The sequence below is a fragment of the Podarcis pityusensis genome (genome assembly GCF_964106645.2).
Source record: "Podarcis pityusensis genome assembly, chromosome: 3".
Classification (NCBI taxonomy): domain Eukaryota; kingdom Metazoa; phylum Chordata; class Lepidosauria; order Squamata; family Lacertidae; genus Podarcis; species Podarcis pityusensis.
The window spans coordinates 95,895,847-95,915,730 of record NC_138026.1 but is presented as its reverse complement, the minus strand read 5'-3'; the positions used below and the strand labels follow the sequence as shown (position 1 = coordinate 95,915,730).

At 40.9% G+C, this 19,884-nt stretch overlaps 1 protein-coding gene across 5 annotated transcripts in view; it reads right to left on the bottom strand.

Moving 5' to 3' along the window:
• The window catches only part of USH2A (usherin), a 440,966-nt gene that overhangs the window by 392,698 nt on the left and 28,384 nt on the right, over nt 1-19,884 (bottom strand). For all 5 annotated transcript variants that reach the window (XM_081000469.1, XM_081000470.1, XM_081000471.1 and 2 more), the window contains exons 4-7: nt 8,303-8,438; nt 6,138-6,201; nt 3,932-4,226; nt 1,607-1,791 (exon numbers count right to left, since the gene is read on the bottom strand). In XM_081000469.1, coding sequence (XP_080856595.1) covers nt 1,607-1,791; nt 3,932-4,226; nt 6,138-6,201; nt 8,303-8,438 — 680 coding nt within the window. The remainder of the gene's footprint in view (nt 1-1,606; nt 1,792-3,931; nt 4,227-6,137; nt 6,202-8,302; nt 8,439-19,884) is intronic.

The window sequence follows — 19,884 nt, the reverse complement described above, 5'->3', positions numbered from 1 at the left end:
CATCTAGTCTTTTTAACAATTTGTATAAAAAGGTAAAGGGACCTCTGACCATTAGGTCCAGTCGTGACCGACTCTGGGGTTGCGGCGCTCATCTCGCTTTACTGGCCGAGGGAGCCAGCGTACAGCTTCCGGGTCATGTGTCCAGCATGACTAAGCCACTTCTGGCGAACCAGAGCAGCTCACGGAAACACCATTTACCTTCCTGTTGGAGCGGTTCCTATTTATCTACTTGCACTTTGACGTGCTTTTGAACTGCTAGGTGGGCAGGAGCAGGGACCGAGCAATGGGAGCTCACCCCATCATGGGGATTTGAACCACTGACCTTCTGATTGGCGAGCCCTAGGCTCTGTGGTTTAGACCAGAGCACCACCTGCGTCCCTCTGTTGGGTACAAGCTTTTAATATGCTGCTATTCTAGATAGGAATGTGAGGCTTAGTCATTCATTATCTCTAGAAGGAAATTGTGACGGAAAAGTTTGTTTTGCTGGGTAGGTTGGGTCACAAAGTGTTATCTTTTTCTTTTTCCTGCCAGCAAACGGTTAACAAATGGCAGCTTCTGATTGGCCAGGGTTCCAGGAGAGGGAGTTGAAAAGGAGAGGTTTTGGAGAGACAGGTTTTAGGTTGGGAGATAGGGAGTGAGAGCAGATAGAGTTGGTTCTGGGTAGAAACATCTACTCTGAGGAATATATCAAAAGCTAGAGAAAGGAGTCTATAAGCTTAGTGTGAAAGACAGTGTGTGGTGTCCTTTGAGAGTAATAGACCAGGAATTAACTGGGAGGCTGAGGCTTAGCCAGGAGAAGTAGAAGCTGGAAAGATACAGTCTACTTAGGTCTCATTCCAGTCAGGCGGGAATAGATTCTTCTACAAAAAGAGAAAACTCCCAAACCAGTTAAGAGGGGTGTGGTGATCCCTTGGGTCTGTTACTTGGAGTACCTCAAGAGTAGAGGGGTCAAAGGGGTGTGTAGCTGACAGGAAATACTGCCTTGTTTAAGAACCAAAGTATTAAGCTGCAACAGCTGTGCAACAACTGAGAAAGAAGTGAAGTGAAATATCTGGAAATAAGCTGAGCATTTACCATTTAGTCTAAAAACCTGTAACATCTACCTGAAGTGAAGTAACTGAACATAAGCAACTGAAGTTTAAAAGAAACTGTGCTTGAAGTCCATAACATTAGTTAGATTTAGTATAAATATTATTAGGTGAACGGTTACCTGAAATAACATTATAACCTGAACTTTGTTTTACCCACTTTGTGTCATAAACTTCCTTTGTTTAATAAAACCATTTTTGTTTGTTTGATCAAATCCTGCCTGAGACTCCAAATCATCAAGTTTCCCCCCACTAGATAATCTGGGGTAAATTGTAGAAATTCATGGTGTACTGTGAGGTAGTTGCGCTATATTTAAGTGAGGGCCGGCCCAACGGTGCCAGGGTGAAATAGTGCAGTTCCACTGACGCAGAAATATCCAGGCCTCCTGACAACTGAGTCATTGCTGTGTACCAGGAAGAGGGACAAGGCAGCAGGGAGATCAGCAAACATACTGGCAGCAGCACTGGATTGGCTCCACAAGTGCATTTGCACTCCACACAGTGCTATTTGTTCATACCTAGGAAGTTGGAGGCAGTTCACAGAGTCAGGATATTCTAGGGACTCGTTGTTCTCCATTCCAAATACACTGCAATCCCTTGCAAAGTACTGCCAGTCTTGCCAGTCAGAGTCACGTTGCTTTTTCCTTTGTATTCGTATTGCTTCAGGTTGTGGGCTGAAGAACTGAAGGATAATGTAAAACACCTACAAATCAACAGCAAAATGTGAAGTCATTTGGAATACCTTTATAAATATTGGTCCTTGATTCAGCTGAAGGTAGCTATTAAAGCAACTATAAGAAGAGTTTGGATTTGATATCCCGCTTTATCACTACCCGAAGGAGTCTCAAAGCAGCTAACATTCTACTTTCCCTTCCTCCCCCACAACAAACACTCTGTGAGGTGAGTGGGGCTGAGAGACTTCAGAGAAGTGTGACTAGCCCAAGGTCACCCAGCAGCTGCATGTGGAGGAGCAGGGAAGCAAACCCAGTTCACCAGATTACGAGTCCACCGCTCTTAACCACTACACTTTAGGAACATAGGAAGGTGCATTATAAAAATTAAGACCAATAGAAAGAGAGAGAGAGAGAGAGGTGGTGATGGACTGAGTGGGGGGAAGCACCTCAAAGGGGAGCAGACCAGAGCTACTGCACTGAGGCGGCTGCTCAATGTGCCGCATAATCAGATGAGGCTATCAATGGCTATAAGCCACAATCACACTGATTTTCTGAGGTGGCATGTCTCGGAGCACTGGTGGGGAAAAGTGCTCTTGTGTTCATGACTAGTTTTCCGGCTTCGCAGAAGCCTTTGGCTGGCCACTGTGAGAACAGGCTAGTGGACTAGATGGGCCTTTGGCCTGTTCCAGCTGGGTTCTTATGCACTCTAAGAAGATAGCTCCATGTGTGGGGAGGGAGCAGTAATGTCCATTATGTTTATAATGCACTCCTTCGAGGGAATGTTTTGTTTTCCCTGAGTGCTGTAAGGCAAAAAGACTAGAAATTCTAAAATAAATAAATGGTAAACTTGGATTATGAAAGCATGCCATCGGAACTTGCTTGTAGAGACTGCCATTTGTTCCTCTCTGCTGATGATTGGTTATATAGACTTCAGACTGAGAATAATGGAAAAATGGACTATATGTGGATTTGCGGGCTTCTGGTGCCATTTGCAATGTAAGCTAATGCAGAAGCAATTGTACCAACAAGAGTTTTCATTCCCTGGGGAAGACAAACCACAGAATAGGAATAGCTTTCCAAAGATAGTGTGAGGCATTCAACTCTACCTAGAGCTGCAAAGGAACTCCTGTAATGAGGATTCTGAAAACCAGCTCCAAATCCCATTTGAAGCTGTGTGTAGAAATAGAGAAATATTCCCATTTTCCCTTTTAAATAACTGGGTTTTGTGAGCATTCCCTTTAAGTAGATACAAAACCTCAGGGGCTTTGGTATATGATCTAAAAGAATGTTCACAAAACCATGATTATACTCCCATTTCACAAGCTAAATTAAGGGGAAAGGGAGAAAGCACAAAGCTTTTATCTTTGCTTGGAGACAGTGGTGGAAGGAGCCCATCAAAGGCTCCACCTGAAAAAAATGGCTGGTGAGCTTAAAAGCCAGCAGAGGGCCCAGGATGAGCTGTGTGCACAATGATTCTGATTGCAAGAATCCAAGCTGTGTAGTTCTAAATGTCAAACACAGTCTTATCCCGTCCCTAGTTGAGTATATCATGTACTAAAAAGGACCCCTGGCCATTAGGTCCAGTCATGGCCGACTCTGGGGTTGCGACGCTCATCTCGCTTTCTTGGCCGAGGGAGCCGGTGTACAGCTTCTGGGTCCTGTGGGTAGCATGACTAAGCCGCTTCTGGTGAACCAGAGCAGCGCATGGAAACCCCGTTTACCTTCCCTATTTATCTACTTGCACTTTGATGTGCTTTCGAACTGCTAGGTTGGCAGGAGCAGGGACTGAGCAAGGGGAGCTCACCCCGTCGCAGGGATTCGAACCGCCGACCTTCTGATTGGCAAGTCCTAGGCTCTGTAGTTTAACCCACAGCGCCACCCGCGTCCCTATATCATGTACTATGTCACATTAAATTTTTGGGAAATTCTCAGTCCAGCCGCCTTCATCAGAATTGGGTTCTTTTCATTTTGACAGTCAAGTTATCACACCAGTGTAACAGAACGTTATCTCCAATTCATTTGAAATTTCCTCAAACTAAGCGAGCAATGAATGTAATTTTCTTTAGCATTTTGTGTTAAATTTTAACAAAAAAAGGCAGAACAAATAAACCAATTCCCATTTTCATCTATAAGTGAATAGTATATTGCATAAAGAAATCTTAAAATTACCTGGTACTGTCCATTTTCTAAGTCTATTGTAATGGCTATCCCTCTGTTGAGTTGTTCAGTGGTGCTAAAGACAGATGAAATCCACGAAGTTCCAATATCATTATCATTGATGTAGCTCAAAGGATGAGCTTCGGGGTTTAGTCTGAGCACCCTGTCATTAGTCGTATCATCAGCACCATTAGGGATGCAGTACCTTTGCACCAAAGGGTGTACCCTGGGATGACTTCCAGGACAGCGACATTCTGACTGACTGTGAAGTTGAGGAAATTTTCCAGACCATACTTCAAAAATGTCTCTAGCATTAAAAAACAGATATAAAAAAGAGTTGTGCACACAATAAAAAGAGCAGTAAGCCCTATTTGTAAAGACCCATCTGTAATTAGCCTTAACACATAAGCATGACTTAAAAGATGGCTGATAAAGCCAATTTAACTACATGGTTTTCTCTTTAAAAAGAATGTATTTTAAGAACGCTGTTATCTTTTACATGACTTTATTCTCTGTTGGCATGAAACTACAAAGCTATTTTTATATAGACCTATGCTTATGCTCATAAATATGTTGGAAGTTGCTTAGAGACCTGTCTGTTTTACAAGCAACTAACTAATAAATAAATAATAATAATAACAATAATTAATATAGCACTATGTGAATGACCCACAGCATACCTTGGGCTTGCACCTCCTGCCTCTTATCTCCTCCTCTGGCACAGCCATGAGAATGGAGGCTGGCAGAAACTGCGTCTGTTTTCAAACTAACTAGAGCTTCCTATTACATCAATATTCTGGAACTCTGATTACTTTAAACCAGAGGTTTTCAACCTTTTTGAGTTCACGGATCCCTTGACCGGCTACATTCTTTCTGTGGCACCCCTGTGGTGCTCAGGAGCCCAGTTCTGTCACCCATTGCCTGCTGAGCTGGCAGCCTCTCACCCTTTTTCGAACACCATCCCTTGTGGAGTGTTCCCTCAGGCTCTTCTCCTCCTCCCTTCTCCTTGGGAGTCCTCCAGGCAACTGCTGCCTCCGCCCCTGGTCTCTGAGCTGTCCCCCTGCCCAAAGAGAGGTGCCTCCTCACAGTGCCCCACAGGAGCCTGAGAAGCCCCCCCCCCCACGCCAGCCCCAGAGGCACAATTCTGCTGGGGAGCTTGTAGCCAGGGCTGCTGCAACAAACAGCTATGCAAGCCTTTGGGAAGCAGAGATGCAAGAGGGCATCAGAGGAGGGAGGGAAGGAAAGAGGGATAGAGGCCAGTGTTGCCGGCTGCACCCATTACCATCTTTCAAGGCACTCCAGGGTGCCACAGCACACTGGTTGAAAACCACTGCTTTAAACAAGCTTTGGCTACAAGCCAGGGTCATAAGCCACAGTGTTACAGGTTCCACATTATTAATAACAGTGTTAAAGTAACAACAATTATAAGAACTTAGGCTAGAATCCTAACCATGTCTGCTCAGAAGCCTGAATTCAGTGGGGCCCACTCTTAAATGGGTAGGGTTATTATTGCAGCTATAATTGGTGTTCTTCTGGCACTATGTGTTTACATTGCATTTATGCATTCTGTTGGAACTCAATCCAGTCCACCTCATGAGCAGTGCTAGAAAACAAAGGAATTCCCAATTGAGAAAAATAGAGACCCTTTGTCACATCCCCATGATTCACACACCGGTACTATAGCAGATCTTTATGCGGGATGGAAGGTCTAGCCCTCTTTGAAAAAAGTTTGGACACCACTGGGAGGATGATGGAGGCTCATGCCCACAGTGCTAAGCTATTGAGTTTTTCTTGCCCAAGTAGAAAGGAGATACTAATTATGGTTATGGGAGGCAAGGACAGGTTCCACATTCCTGGTAGCAGCCTGGTGTGGTGTCTGTGTGTGTTACTGCCAAAGGGAATCATGGTTCTGATATACCTTAGAGTCTAGGGAGATCTCTCTGTGAGTGGATGTTGTGCCAAAAGTGAGCTGGATCAAACCTTTGATCTTTCAGCATAAATTCCTACGATTTTATCAGCCTGCACCCATGCAGTTAATTAAAAACCCTGTTGGAATCCATGTACATGCAGTTATAGTTCCAAATCTAATCTAGCCATTATATAAAGAAATATCCAAAAAAGACTGGTTAAACTTCGAAGCAAATTTATCGTAGCTATAAGCCTTTCTCTCCTTTGATCATGTCACATTTGGGTTTTGTAAAAATGAAAATTTCCCCACCTGTTTGTAAGCGCCACTTGGTACAATCTAAAATCTTGCATCCTCCCAACAAATTGCTCTGAACCTGCGAAAATACATTATAAATAAATAATCCAGTCCCATCAACCAGAAAACAGCTCTGTGCTGCATGAGGGGATCTTAAATTCAGCACACAGAGATCTCTCTTGCACAATTACCTCTTCTGAATGAAACCATCTTGGTTCCGGACAAAACTATGGAGGGCAGTGACTTAATTTTTTTGATTAAAATGATTTATAATAACTTTATAGGAACATTTTGTACCTATCTCTTATCTGATTACAGAGGTGGCACACAGGCTGGCTCATTAGACAGAAGTAATGAGGCAGCCCATGTGCCACCTCTAATTAGAGAAGAGATACAGTAGGGACAACTGTAGCTGTCACTTTATGCAATAAAGGTGAAAGGTATGTTTTTAAAGATTTCTTTTTCTTCCACACAATTATTGTGTGTCTGGTATTCAAAAGTGACAGTGTCAACAAGAAGCACTTCGAAATGAGAATTTTCAACTCTTGATATATAGGAGCTGGATGGTTCTATTGGAATGAATCAAACATTTCTCCAAGCCAGATGCAGATATATTTAGGACTTAGCTCCAAATTGCAGTATGTTCTGGATCAGTGATACTCAGCCTTAATAAATCTGCAGGACCAATTCATCACCAAACAGAATTTAAGGGAGCTGCAAAACCACTGGCACCTTATATTGATGGCAATGTTCAGAACATGGTGAAAAATTATTTTATCTCCGCTTCACCAAATATTCAGCCAGGACAATTACAAAACATTTGGTATTTCTGTGATAATAACTCAGTCTTCATTTCTATTTCTTTTCCAAAGTTGCTTTTGTATTAATTGTTTTCAGTTGTCAAAGGAACTTGTAGATCACATTGCAAGGAACTCCAAAACATTTACATTTCTAAGTCACCTTGTCGGGGAATGAATGCTGAGTTCAACAACCTATAGCAGGGGTCAGACCGTGTGGTAGGCCGGACTATATTTTTTTGGGGGGGGGATCAATTCCTATGCCCCACAAATAACCCAGAGATGCATTTTAAATAAAAGCACACATTCTACTCATGTAAAAACACCAGGCAGGCCCCACAAATAACCTGGAGATGCATTTTAAATAAAAGCACACATTCTACTCATGTAAAAGCACACTGATTCCCAGACCATCCGTGGGCTGGATTGAGAAGGCGATTGGGCCGCATCCAGCCCTCAAGCCTTAGGTTGCCTACCCCTGACCTACAGGCACCACCACACTTCTGACAGGATTCTATTAGTCCTTTGCAAAACTGGAGCTCAGCCAGTTTTGGAACACACACCCTGAACAGTTTTGGACCAATTTATTTAAAGGATCACCTATGCCCAGTCTGAGGAACTGCCATAAAATAATCGTTCCACATTTGTGAGGAATAGATCTTTTAGCATGGCAACACAATGGTACTCCTTTGCCTACTGACATCAGGCAGGACCTTCACTGTACTCTTTTCACTGCCTGCTAAAAACAGGTTTCTTTAGGCAAGCCTACGCAGACATGTAAAAACTGACATGTATTTGAATATGTAATTCTGGTTTCACTTATGACTTTAATTATATTTTGATTTAAAAAACAACAACACACCTTTGATTGTTTTTGATGACTTTAATGTAATTTTTGGTAAACTGCTTAGAGGTTTTATTTACAGGAAAGTGGTATACAAATTTAGATAAATGAATAATAAACTTAGTGACATTAGCATTGAAGAATCCTGACATTTTCCTCTTCCAACGAACTTCAGAGAAGATAAAAATGCCTCAGCTTCCCCTTCTTCCCCCACATTATCTTACGGTTGGCCACAGTAGCAATTCTGTGCAGTTCGGAGAAGAATAGAGGACAAGTCTATGCTTGCTGAAACTGGGATGGAAGAGGAATGAAAGGCACTAGTGCCTCCCTATCTCCAAACCTGACAATGGTGTGACATTTCGAAATGAAAATATATGATAAAAGTAGATATTGAAGCAGGTGGAGTAGCATTTTGCTGTCCAATTAAATATCTCTTGCGAAAGATAGTAGAATAACAGAAGGGTCATCAAGTCCAACCTCGAGCCAATACAGGAATGCCATACCACAGAATATGATCTTCCCTTAATACTCAGACTTACCATTTAAATTTTGCCCAATTCGCCATTCGCCATCAGTAGAGGGATCTGCAATTAACCCAGCAAGAATTCTGGAGTCAAAAGCTGTGTTGTCATCTTCCAAACCATTTATAAAGAAATTGATTCTTCTGTGGTGCACCTATAAAATTACATTTGGAAGGAAAAGCCCTTTTTATTATTTAAAAAAAATGAAACAAAATACTCAGTCTAATCTCATCTGTTATTTACCGCCTTGTGTGGAATACAGTGTGCCATTGTTTCAGTTAAATCACCAGAAAACCACCTTATACATTTTCTAGCCAATCCCTGTTAGAGAAGATACAACTACTGAAAAGGAAAAGTCCTTCAATGGGTAAATTAAGCATGAACCAGGGTAACATTTATCCTATAACAAGATAACATTTAGTATCTTCTTTGTCCCATGTGCATCACCAAATAACACTGATATAATTGAACACCAACGTTATATAGCCATGTGTAGATACTAATCTGAATTATTACTGTCAGTATTCTGATGATAACAAATAAATTGTAGGCAAGCATAGTTAATTATACTTGTATGTCATTGATTGATAACTTCTCTTTCATCATGCATCTGCGTGCTAACCAGATGCAGAGATGGAAACTCCCTGCTTCCTAGATTCCAAGATGGCAATAAGTAATGCAGGATAATTCTTCTTCCATTTTTTTTGTCAGGAGGTATTTGAGTAGATTGGAAGTCATTGCTCTTAAGAGTCCATATCTGTTCAATCTTCTTGCTTCAAGAAGGAAGGGTGTTCATGGATGAACTCTTCAGATTTTCTTAAAGGTCTACCATCGTGGAAGGCAGTAAAAGACACCGAAAGGTGTCAAAGGACTGCTCACCACCAAAAGCCCTTCCTAAGACCAGGAGAAAAACATATGGAGGTACTTACTCATAGAATTGTAGAGTTGGAAGGGACCCCAAGGGTCATCTAGTCCAGCCCCCTGCAATGTAGGAATCTCAGCTAAAGCATCCAAGACAGATGGCCACCCAACCTCTGCTCTAAAAAACTCCAAGGAAGCACATTCCACAACCTTCATCTACAGCTGTTCTTCTTTTCCACCATGTGTCAAGACTGTGCATGCAATGTAGTGATGATAATCAAAGTATTCACTAGCATTTCGTAACATTATCAAATGTTTAAAATGCTTCTCAAGCATTTATATTGCTGCAATGCTTACCGGGGTCCTATAAGAGTAAATGAATATGTAATCATTCCCCACATTTGTTGCATCATATACCTTAGGGAAAAAACCACACCTTTAATTTCACTTCTTTTTTTGGCAGATGGTGACAATTTAAATTTATTGCCGAAGGTCCCAGGGTGGGTTACAACATTACAAACAGATTTAAACACTTAGTTACAAAAAAAAAAAAAAAAATGCAATTCCAAAACATGAGGTGGGGGCTGAAAATATTCATCTCAGGTATCAAAGGACAGGGTAGGGGGGTACATCTTCAGCATTCACCAAAAGCTATAAAATGAAGTTGTCAGACACACCTCTGGGAAAGGGAGTTTCATAACTTAGGGGCTGCCACAGAGAATGCTGCATTCTGGGCCGCTGCCACCCTGAGTTTCTGTGGGCAGTGGAACTATCAAAAGGAACCACTGCTGGTCTTAACAATCAAGAGGATGTGTGTGTAAGTTCTCTCCCTCCCTCCCTCCCTTAACCTAAGGCCACATACCAATGATGGGTAGGGAGAAAAGTAAGTGTGGCCATGCCACACAGACACATGCACAGGATGCACAGAGGCATACACACAACCCTTGTCAGCTGATCCGTGCAGATCAGCTGAGGGGAGTATTTATTGTTTCCTCCTCACCCATCAGACTGATCATCTGATGAACAAGGAGAGGGTGATTTTCAATCCTACCATGCTGCAGGAAGGAGGAAGCAGCAGCAGCAGCAGTAATAGCATGTGGTTTGTCTATTTTCTTTTATCTCCTTTATTGCCACCATAGAAATCGGTGGGGTTTGGGGGAGTCATAGAAAATTGCTTGAGGTGGGCAGATCAGACCTGCGGACAAGCAAGTGGTGTAGGCATGAAGTTGACCTGCAACTGAGACACAGAACATAAACAAGAACAAAAAGAAAACACTTATTATATGGCATAATATATTATTAAAGATCAAGAGATATTATAGCAAAAGCTTACCACCTATTACACCCTCATTTGTACTTATTTCTTCATGGGGGACCGAGGCTTGGCAAGAGTGGCTTGGCGAAGGGTACCTAGCCATTTAATGGCATTGGTCAGATTTGAACCAGTGACACAGTCCTGATTCATAGTTCAGTTCCTTAAATACTTTTCTGTACTAGCTTTCTGAGTGGAATAAGATTGATAAGATCAGCAGCACCATTCCAATAACCACTGTTTTATCAGGCTTCTTTGTACATGTACACAGTCATGAAAATGTGGTGTTTGTGAGCTGCTTCAGAATATTGGTTGCGCCTCTCTGGAAGTTCTGGGGTGCATATTGTTCCCTCACATGGGACACACCAGTCATGATGATGCATGTAATGTGAAACCCAGCCAAATTATTATTATTATTATCATCATCATCATCATCATCATCATCATTATTATTTCCTACCCATTCTATCTTTTCTGATTAAAATATTTTCTGCTTTTATGAGTAAATATTGACATGGATTGTGTTTATAGCCCACAGTTCTCTCTGCATCACACTAAGAACATTGCAACTAACATGTCCACTTCTTAGTCAAGAATCTGAAAGGTCTGCCAATCTATAACTGGGGCATGGTGAATTGAAATGAGTTATCAACAATCAGCGCACAGAAATGCCGTTTACCTTCCCACTGGAGCGGTACCTATTTATCTGCTTGCACTTTGACGTGCTTTCGAAGTGCTAGGTTGGCAGGAGCAGGGACCGAGCAATGGGAGCTCACCCCGTCACAGGGATTCGAACCACCAACCATCTGACCGGAAAGTCCTAGGCTCTGTGGTTTAACCCACAGCACCACCTTCGTCCCTACTACTATGTTTAGTCCAGAGCTAAACAATATAATAATTGCTGTTGGAAAGTGTAGATGATTCAAGGGACATCACCACTCTTCAAAATCAACAGACATGCGACTGAAACAACTGCCTATTGCTTCTCTGTTTACCAACCCGCTTGTAGTCTGGAAAGCCCCATGCACACTGGTGGCGATACACACACTCACACATCACAAGGGTTACTCATATGCAGAGCACCTTGCTGCACTCACAGCCAATGCAGATGCACATCTGAACATACATCCCCATAAACATTATGAAGCTCACCCAGATCCCTCTGAACTGCTAACTGGATGTATCTTTTGATGTGCATGAAGAACCCCTTCCCCATCCAGGTGCCAACAACTGCCAAGCATAACTTCAACTTTGATGAATTACTTGTTCATGTTTTAATAAACCTTGAAAAATATTTCTGTATGAAAGTTGTTAGCTTTTACCAGCCAACAGCTTGTTTCAAAGAAGAGGTTGGAGAGCCTGGGGTTTTAAAGCTTTTGTTGTTGTTGTTGTTCTTGCTGCTGCTACTGTTCTTGCTGCCAGTTTGTGAAAACCTATTTCCATTTTGCATAAACAGGTACTCATGAGTTTAAAGGGATGACTGCTGAATCGTCTCTCCAAATAGATGCTGAGAGAAGCTAGAGTGCTTTAGTCTGCCTTGATATCCACTCTAATCAAATCAAATGGGACTGGAATAATTGCATCCTAGAAACAATGAGTGTATAAGGACAAACAAAAGGCTTATGAAAAGCCAGAATAATTTGGTGCAGAAGCTAGGCCCTGAAAAATTCATTTGGAAAATCAGAACATGAGCATTCAAAATCCCATTCCACTGTCAATAAAGCTACATACATTTCTGACCAATATAAACAGCCACAGTTATCTAGAAATCTAAGCCTGAATGGTTATCATTAGTGCTTCAGGCACCCTTGGCTGCATTACTATTTTAACTAAGAAAATGTGAAATGAATAGAAAATTGATTTTTATGGAGACAAATTCTCCTTCCTTAAATAAAAATAAATAAAAACAGATGCTGGGGTTTATTATTTTTATTTCCAGAAGCAGTCAATATTGTCCAAATTTGAGATATATGGAATCATTGCCCTTCCGCTGAAGAAAAATCTGAAGGGTATTATCATAATGGCTAGGCAGTGCGATTTGGTTCAAGAAAGTTCTCGCATATGGGAATTTTCCCACTCACAGAACATCACTCTTATTTGGTTTAGCTTTTATCTATTGACACAACAATGCACAATGAACATGTGATATATTTTTTTTTCATTTTAATACAAAGTCTATATATGGAAGGGGAAAATATGGGGGGGGGATATGAGAGTGTGTGGCTTGCAATGATTTTCTTTTTTCCATCACACATTTTTTTTACAGCCTGTTACTGTCCTTTTGGTGTTTGACTGTTATCATTATAAAAGATACAGCCTTTTCTGCTTTGTTATTTGTAGCATTATCTCATGTTTTACAACATCTTTGCACACACAGGCAACATGAAATATAACTAGTGAAAAGTTCTTAGCGGTATTAATGCATAAAAAAGAATGTGGTTCCATCTCTACTGTCTTTACCCAGCCAAAAGCTGATGAACAGCCAATTTTCCTTTATCACATTAGCACAGCCATGAGGGAAACGCATTTGTTCTAGTCAGCTACACTAAAGATACTATTACCAATCTAACATATACATGTTTTATATCAGCAGTATTCTCAGAGTATGAGAGAGCCAACAATATATTAACACTAGCATGACAGTTTATTTAAGAAAAGAAAATTGTCTCTGTAGAGGGACAGAAGTTAGAAATGTATGGCTAAAGCTCAGTGTCACTGGCCTAATAAAGGTAATAATTCTTCTGCTTGCTTTATAGCAGGTAACAGTCCAGTGACAGTTCTGTCATATCATTCAAATAAAAATGTTGTCTTTTACAAGTTTAAGTGCACCTTTATTTTTAAGTCAGAAATGAAATGCATCTTATACCTTCTTTTCGTGGTAGGAACATTATTTCTTCTGGCTGAGGATTAGCTTGCTTGCCTCTATTAAAAATGTGCTTATTACAATAATTCAGGATAATTTTCTGCTATAGCTCCTATATTTATCATTTGGTTCTTAGTACATGACTGGGAGGCACCCTTCTCTCCAACATGGTCGAAGTTAAACATATGAAAATATTTATGGGGTTAAAGGAGAAGGAGAAGCATCAGAATTGGCCCAAAACATCAGACAATTGTGTATTTCAAAATTTGTGATTATTAATAGTGGATTTTCTTTCCTCACCTTTTGCTGTTAGATCAGTCAATTTACCCTTTCTATGTCAAAGTAACTAACAATTTAGAAATATAGCAATGCCACATTACATACAAATACATCTCTCCACCAGTAATACTGGGGAACCATTCTCAAGTCTTCCTTCCCAGAATCATTGACATGGAGAAGGTAACAGCTGGAGTTCCACCGATTTCCTTCCCTGGTCTAAGAGGATAGAAGTGATCAGCTAATATTATGGGAGAACCAAGGGGAATGCCTTTTGTGAACATTATCCCTGAAGGATCTAGACTCCTTCAGCAACTTTATAATGGTATTTGAAAGTATACACATTCAGGAAGCTTTCATTTCATTCCAAATTGGCTTTGTCTGTCCTCAATGACACCAGAACATAACTAATTCTTATTGGCTATGTAACACTGTGAATTTATTGCACTCACTATGGTTGCATTCAGACAGCATTTCATTCTGTTTTCCTGGCATTTCCTTACCGGATAATTTTCATATTTTATGTTACCTTTCATGTCATGTGTAAGCCACTTTTGGAAATCTTGCGGAAGTTTAGCACTAATTCCTGTGTCAATCACTCCCAGAAAAAAATCTGTTTGCAACCCCATTAACCCCCTCAAAAAAAAAATCATGGGAGTTTTACACTGTGATTTTCCTGCCATTTCTGTGGGTCACACAACGTGACAAATTTTGGGATAGTATTCCAGCATACAGTTCTTTCCTCCTATCATGGGGTGGGGTAGGGGGAATCTTGCATGTGCATAAATGGAGGCGACATCCCCAAATATATCTGCTCTGGAGTCACAACACAACCACTGGTATGAATGGCATTTAGTAAGATGTGGTGGTATATTGATCAACAAGCCAAAGTTCCATGACACAACAGATATGCGGTTTGAAATGAATGTTAGAAACTGGAACAGAAGCACTAGCATTATAACCAGGAAAATGAATGCCATAATTCCCATGTTTGAATGCACCCTTTTGAGATTCCAGTGCAAATACAGGTACAATTGATTCAGAAATCATCGCCTTTCCTCTCCTTTGGCTTCCTTTTCTAGCACTGACATTACATAGCCAACACTGATTAGCACAATGCTTAGCATAATCCTGCTTCACTACATGTAGGCATTAATTGGCTGGCATTGCCCATGTGACTAATCATGGAAGAAGGAGATGCAGTAACAGGAGGGGGGGATGCCCCCCAAACAGCAGCAGCAGATACTCCAAACAATGGGAGCAAACAGGATATTGAATAGTTGGATATTTTCACAATTCAAGTGTGTTGAGAATTATTTCTCCCCCCTCCCATCTGAAAGCACTACTTTTGACCCAACTGAAATAGGAGAACATTTGCTGAAACCAAGATTAATACCTCCTTGTTCTAATATCCACTAAGGGATACTTACCATAGTACAGCTTCCACAAAGAGGCCCCTTCAAGTCATTCTACGTGGTAGATGATATCATGTGATGTATGTGTGCATATCTCACAGAATATGGAAGAATTTTCTTCATACTTGCACAAACACGCACAAGGGAAAGATTTGTGTGGGTGTGTAGATATGTCTCCATCTACACAATGAGCATCTCTACACAAAGGAGTTGGCATTTAGAGTGTTCTTTTGTGGTATCTTGAAACAATCCAGCTTCACTTAGTGTCCCCAGCAAGTTAATAGACAGAAAGGCTGATTTTTTTTTTGCTGCAATTCTTGTACTTGTTAGGGGACCAAATTAATGCTGGACTCTCACATAATATCCAGTTTAAATTGGTTAGTTATACAGCAGTGGCAGAGCAGACATGGAGGCTGACCTTCAATTCACCAACCTTAGATTATGGAGCACTGGGCTATTTTTTTCTTACAATCAAGTAAACTGAAGTTCTATCAACACCATTCATTGAGTTATCATAACAGGTACTCTCTACATATGAGCTGTTATGCAACTTAACTTAGACTGTTATTAGGTAAATATATGCATATATCTTCTTCCATCCTCTTCACTACCTTTCCTCAATCCCAATACTGGTGCATATCAAGTTCCTTCTGAATAAACTCACTCTACAGGAATAGACACTACATTAATTCCAAGGTGAGAAAACAGATTAAGGTTATGACCAAAATGACAGGTCTATAGCTTCCTTGAATGGCTTAATAGAGACAACAAATCAACAGTAGTTACCGATGACAACAGATACAAGAAAATACAACAGATAGTAGAGGTGATAAAAGAAGAAATTAGTGATAGCTTTCTATTAAGAAATCAAGAAACTCAAGGATAAAATGAATTATCCCTTCGGGTTCTCTAAATAGTCTTGTTTTGACTGCACATTTATTAGTTAGAACCAATTCTGTGCTTTAGATTCAGCACTTTAAAAACCCCAATTCATATAAAAATATATGTTATCCTGTTGATGCCAAGCTACTAGGCTACGCTTGAAAATCAAAGCTAATTAAAAAACATAAGAAGAGCACTGCTAGATTGGACCAAAGGCCTATCTAATCTAGAATTCTGTTCACACAGTGGTCAACCAAAAGGTTATGGGAAACCCGGAAGTAGGACCTAAATCATTTCAGAAAACATACAAGTCAAGACTTTGTACATCTATCAAGAGATCAGGAGTTCTATAACTGGGCCAGCATATTCCTTTCCCAATATATTGTTCTTTGATGTATGGAAGGCACCATCAAGAGGCTGACCACAGCAGTTGTGATGGAGCACAAGGTGGGCGATTTTAGAAATGAGGACCAAGCCATTTGTAGTGAAGGAAGAGAAGGTGGGATAAGTTTATCTGTCTTTCTGTACCTGTCCACAAGATAGCACCAAATATGCTGCCAGAAACTCTCCACAAATATAGCAATCAGTTGGACTTCACCATCACTCTAACTTGAAAACAAAATCATGGTGGTAGAATTTTACTTGCCACTGCATGCTCCTCTCCAGTTATGCCCCTATCCGAAATAACCATGGCACGAGTAACTTCTGCAGCTTCTGTTCTATGAATGATGGCCCCCATCTTTATCTAAAAACAATGAATAGCCTCTCTTCTAGAGTTATTTAAGGGTAAATACTATGGGTGCAACCCTGCCATCAGTTACGCAGGAATAGTTCTGTCTGAAGCCCAAGGGACTTATGCATGAATAATTTCTTCTAACTATTCTACAATTGCAACCCAAATACACATTAGTTATTTTTTAAATGTGTGTGAAGTGTATGGCCGTGAAAGCTGCTGAATCAAGAATAAAGTCATGGAGAAAGCAAAGTGAGGGGCATATTAGCTACCTTGAGAACAGGAGGCTTACCAAAAGGAAAGGGGTCAAAGTGTGGTGCATATGCTACCCTATGATCTGTGCTTCCTGGACATCTTGCTTTAGAAGTGCATTAAATGGTTAATTATATGGAACGATAGGAACTCAATGGTTATGGGTCAGTGGACTGTGTAGGGGTTAATAAGGCACTGGTCACAGGTAAAAATGAGTTTGCTGTTCTCGTAATCTCTCATTCCAGTATCATAAATAGTAATGGTTTTCTCCTGGTGAGAGTAGCAGCACGTTTTGTTGTTGTTATTTCATAACAGGACTCATGTGAGCGCTTATAGAGGGGAATCTACCATATACTTTCTTGCTTGCTTTTGAAGAGGATTCTTTATTCTGCTTTCTACTATAATGCAATTTATTAAAGTGGAGTTCTTCCTGGTCTTTATCTAGAATAGCTGTTTAATGCCTTTTAATACTGGCTGTTAGATGTTTTTAAAAACAAATTGGTCAATATAAACAAACTGGGCTCCATGATGGACTGGATGAGGGCGAATGACTGAAGCGAAATGCATGAAAGAAGTTGATTATAGGGCTGATCCTGCAGTTGGTGAGCTTCATGGCTGAGTGGGGATTACGAATTCTGGTCTCCCAGGTCCTAGTTCAACACTCTAACCACTAGACCACACTAGACTTAGCACAGATATGTGGGACTTGTGCCACCCCAGTGGTGCTAAAGTATAACTGGCATCATCCCTGACCATTGGCCATGCTGGCTGGGGGAGATGGGAGATGGAGTCCAACAACAACTGGAGGGCTACAGGTTCCCCACCCCAGATTTAGTATAGGCATGCTCAGCATTTCCCATATTTCTTGTTTCAGCAACTCTCTCTCTATGCCATTTAAATAAAAAAAAAAGCTTTTAAAATGTGGGAGGAGGTAAAGATTAGAGTTCATTAATTTAGTGTCTGACAAGCCTTCTGGAAGTCAAATGAATCTGATACACACATCTTGCTCCTATTGCATTCCCTCTACTCCCCAATTTGGTGTTGCCTTTGAACACCATGGCAGTGATTGCTAGAATGGCAGCTTCTACCCTGGTACCATGCCCGGCCTCTTATATTCTGTGTGGCACACCTGTCTGTATTAAGCTTTGTACAGTATTTGTGCAATCTACTGTATATCATTATCCTCTTGTGAGGCACACCGTGAGGGTGGGGTGGAGAGAATATTTTTAATCATTTGCTGTTTGCATTTTAATATTTGATTCGGAATGAAAATTGAGAGAACACAGAGGGTTCTTGGCAGATCTAAAGATTGGCAAGAGATAATGAATTTATATAGCAAACACATGAGAACAAGAAACACGTCACTTTAACATGAAAGGGCTTCTCTGCATATGTCACGAGGAATTTGTCTGGGGCCTCGTTCTTGAGAAGACCAAAAAAAAATGCAAATGCCATGTTAACACAGCAGAAATCAAAGGATGACGTCCTGGAGGACAAGCCAGCTCAGATAATTTATCTGCATAATGTCTGACAGACCAATGGTAACATCTAAGCTGGGTAGCAAAACTTCCTGATGATGCTGCCAACTATGGTGCTGTTTCAGCTGAAAAACTGTCTTCTGTAAACCCTGATCTTTATGCATCCACAAAGGAACTAAACATGGAATCAATAAAATTACTATAGGTGGTATTGAACTAAGTTTTACTCTGAGTAAACCCACTGAAATAAATAAAAAAAAGGTTTGAAACTCCAAACATCTCTTCTAGGGGACATGTGTGTGCTCTCTGCACATCTTGGCAACAGAGCAGAAGGCTGGGCTTGGTGGAGGAAGTCTTCAGCTGTACCTTGACTGGTAGTGTGCAAGGTCGCTTGCCTGAGCAAGAGGGCAGGCGCTGACTGAGAGGGGGGTTGTGCTGCCGGCAGGGTTGCCATCATTTGTGTGACGACCATGTCTGCACCCTATTGTGTGGGTCAAGATAGCTGAAAATTCTCCTCCAATCTGAGCAAGATCAAAAACACGTTTCCCTGCCATTTCAGATAAGCTGAATCCACTGCTCTGCTGTTCTGTTACTCTTTCCCATTGTTAAACATGGAATCACTCTGAAACTACTCTTAACATTTATGGATGTATAGTTCTTATTTTTCTGAACTGATACATATAGTCTTCTCCACTCTACATACATATGGACTGACCTGGACCCTGCTATAATCATCTGAGGCCCTTCTTTGTGTACCTCCTATGAGAGACAACCAGAAGGTGGCAAAATGAGAGTGGGCCTTTTCTGCAGTGGCTTCCCACTTGTGGAAAGCTCTCCCCAGGGAGGCATGCCTGGCATTTTCCTTACATATCTTTAAGCACCCGGCAAAAAACATCTCTCTTCTCCCAGGCCTTTGGCAATTAAACAATCTATGGCCTTCTAAACTATGTGTGAGGGGGTATTGTTTTTGTTTGTTACAACGGTACGTATTTTTGTGTTTTTACTTAGTAAACCGCCCCTATGATCCTTGGATGAATTGCGGTATAGAGATTAAATAAATAAATCGAGGCAATCAGCGGTTAATTGCTGCTATCCATGAATATTCTCTAAGTGTCAAAAAAAAAAAAAAAGTATGAAATGAGATTCAGTCCTAGAGATCTCATCCTGTATGGTTTGGATAATTCTATGATTGTTTACATCTTCTGAGAATTGGATTGTAGTTTATACCATGGTCCTTGTTTGTCTGTCATGACTTAGTGGCTCCGGCTTGTATTTTCTCTATCTGTTTAAATTAATACTATTTTTAATTGGGTTCCTGTGACTTGGTCTTTTTGTTATCTGTTACAGGTGACCCTCTCCTCTGTGGTTCCCCCCTCCCCAATATGCACTCTGACCAGTTTCCAGAATCTTCCCAGCCAGCCTGCTTCCTACTACATTTTCACCTAGGAATTCCCTGGGGTTGGACTGTGATGGTGATCTTCTGCAAAGAAAGAATGTGCTCTGTTTCTGAATAGTAGCCTCTCCCACA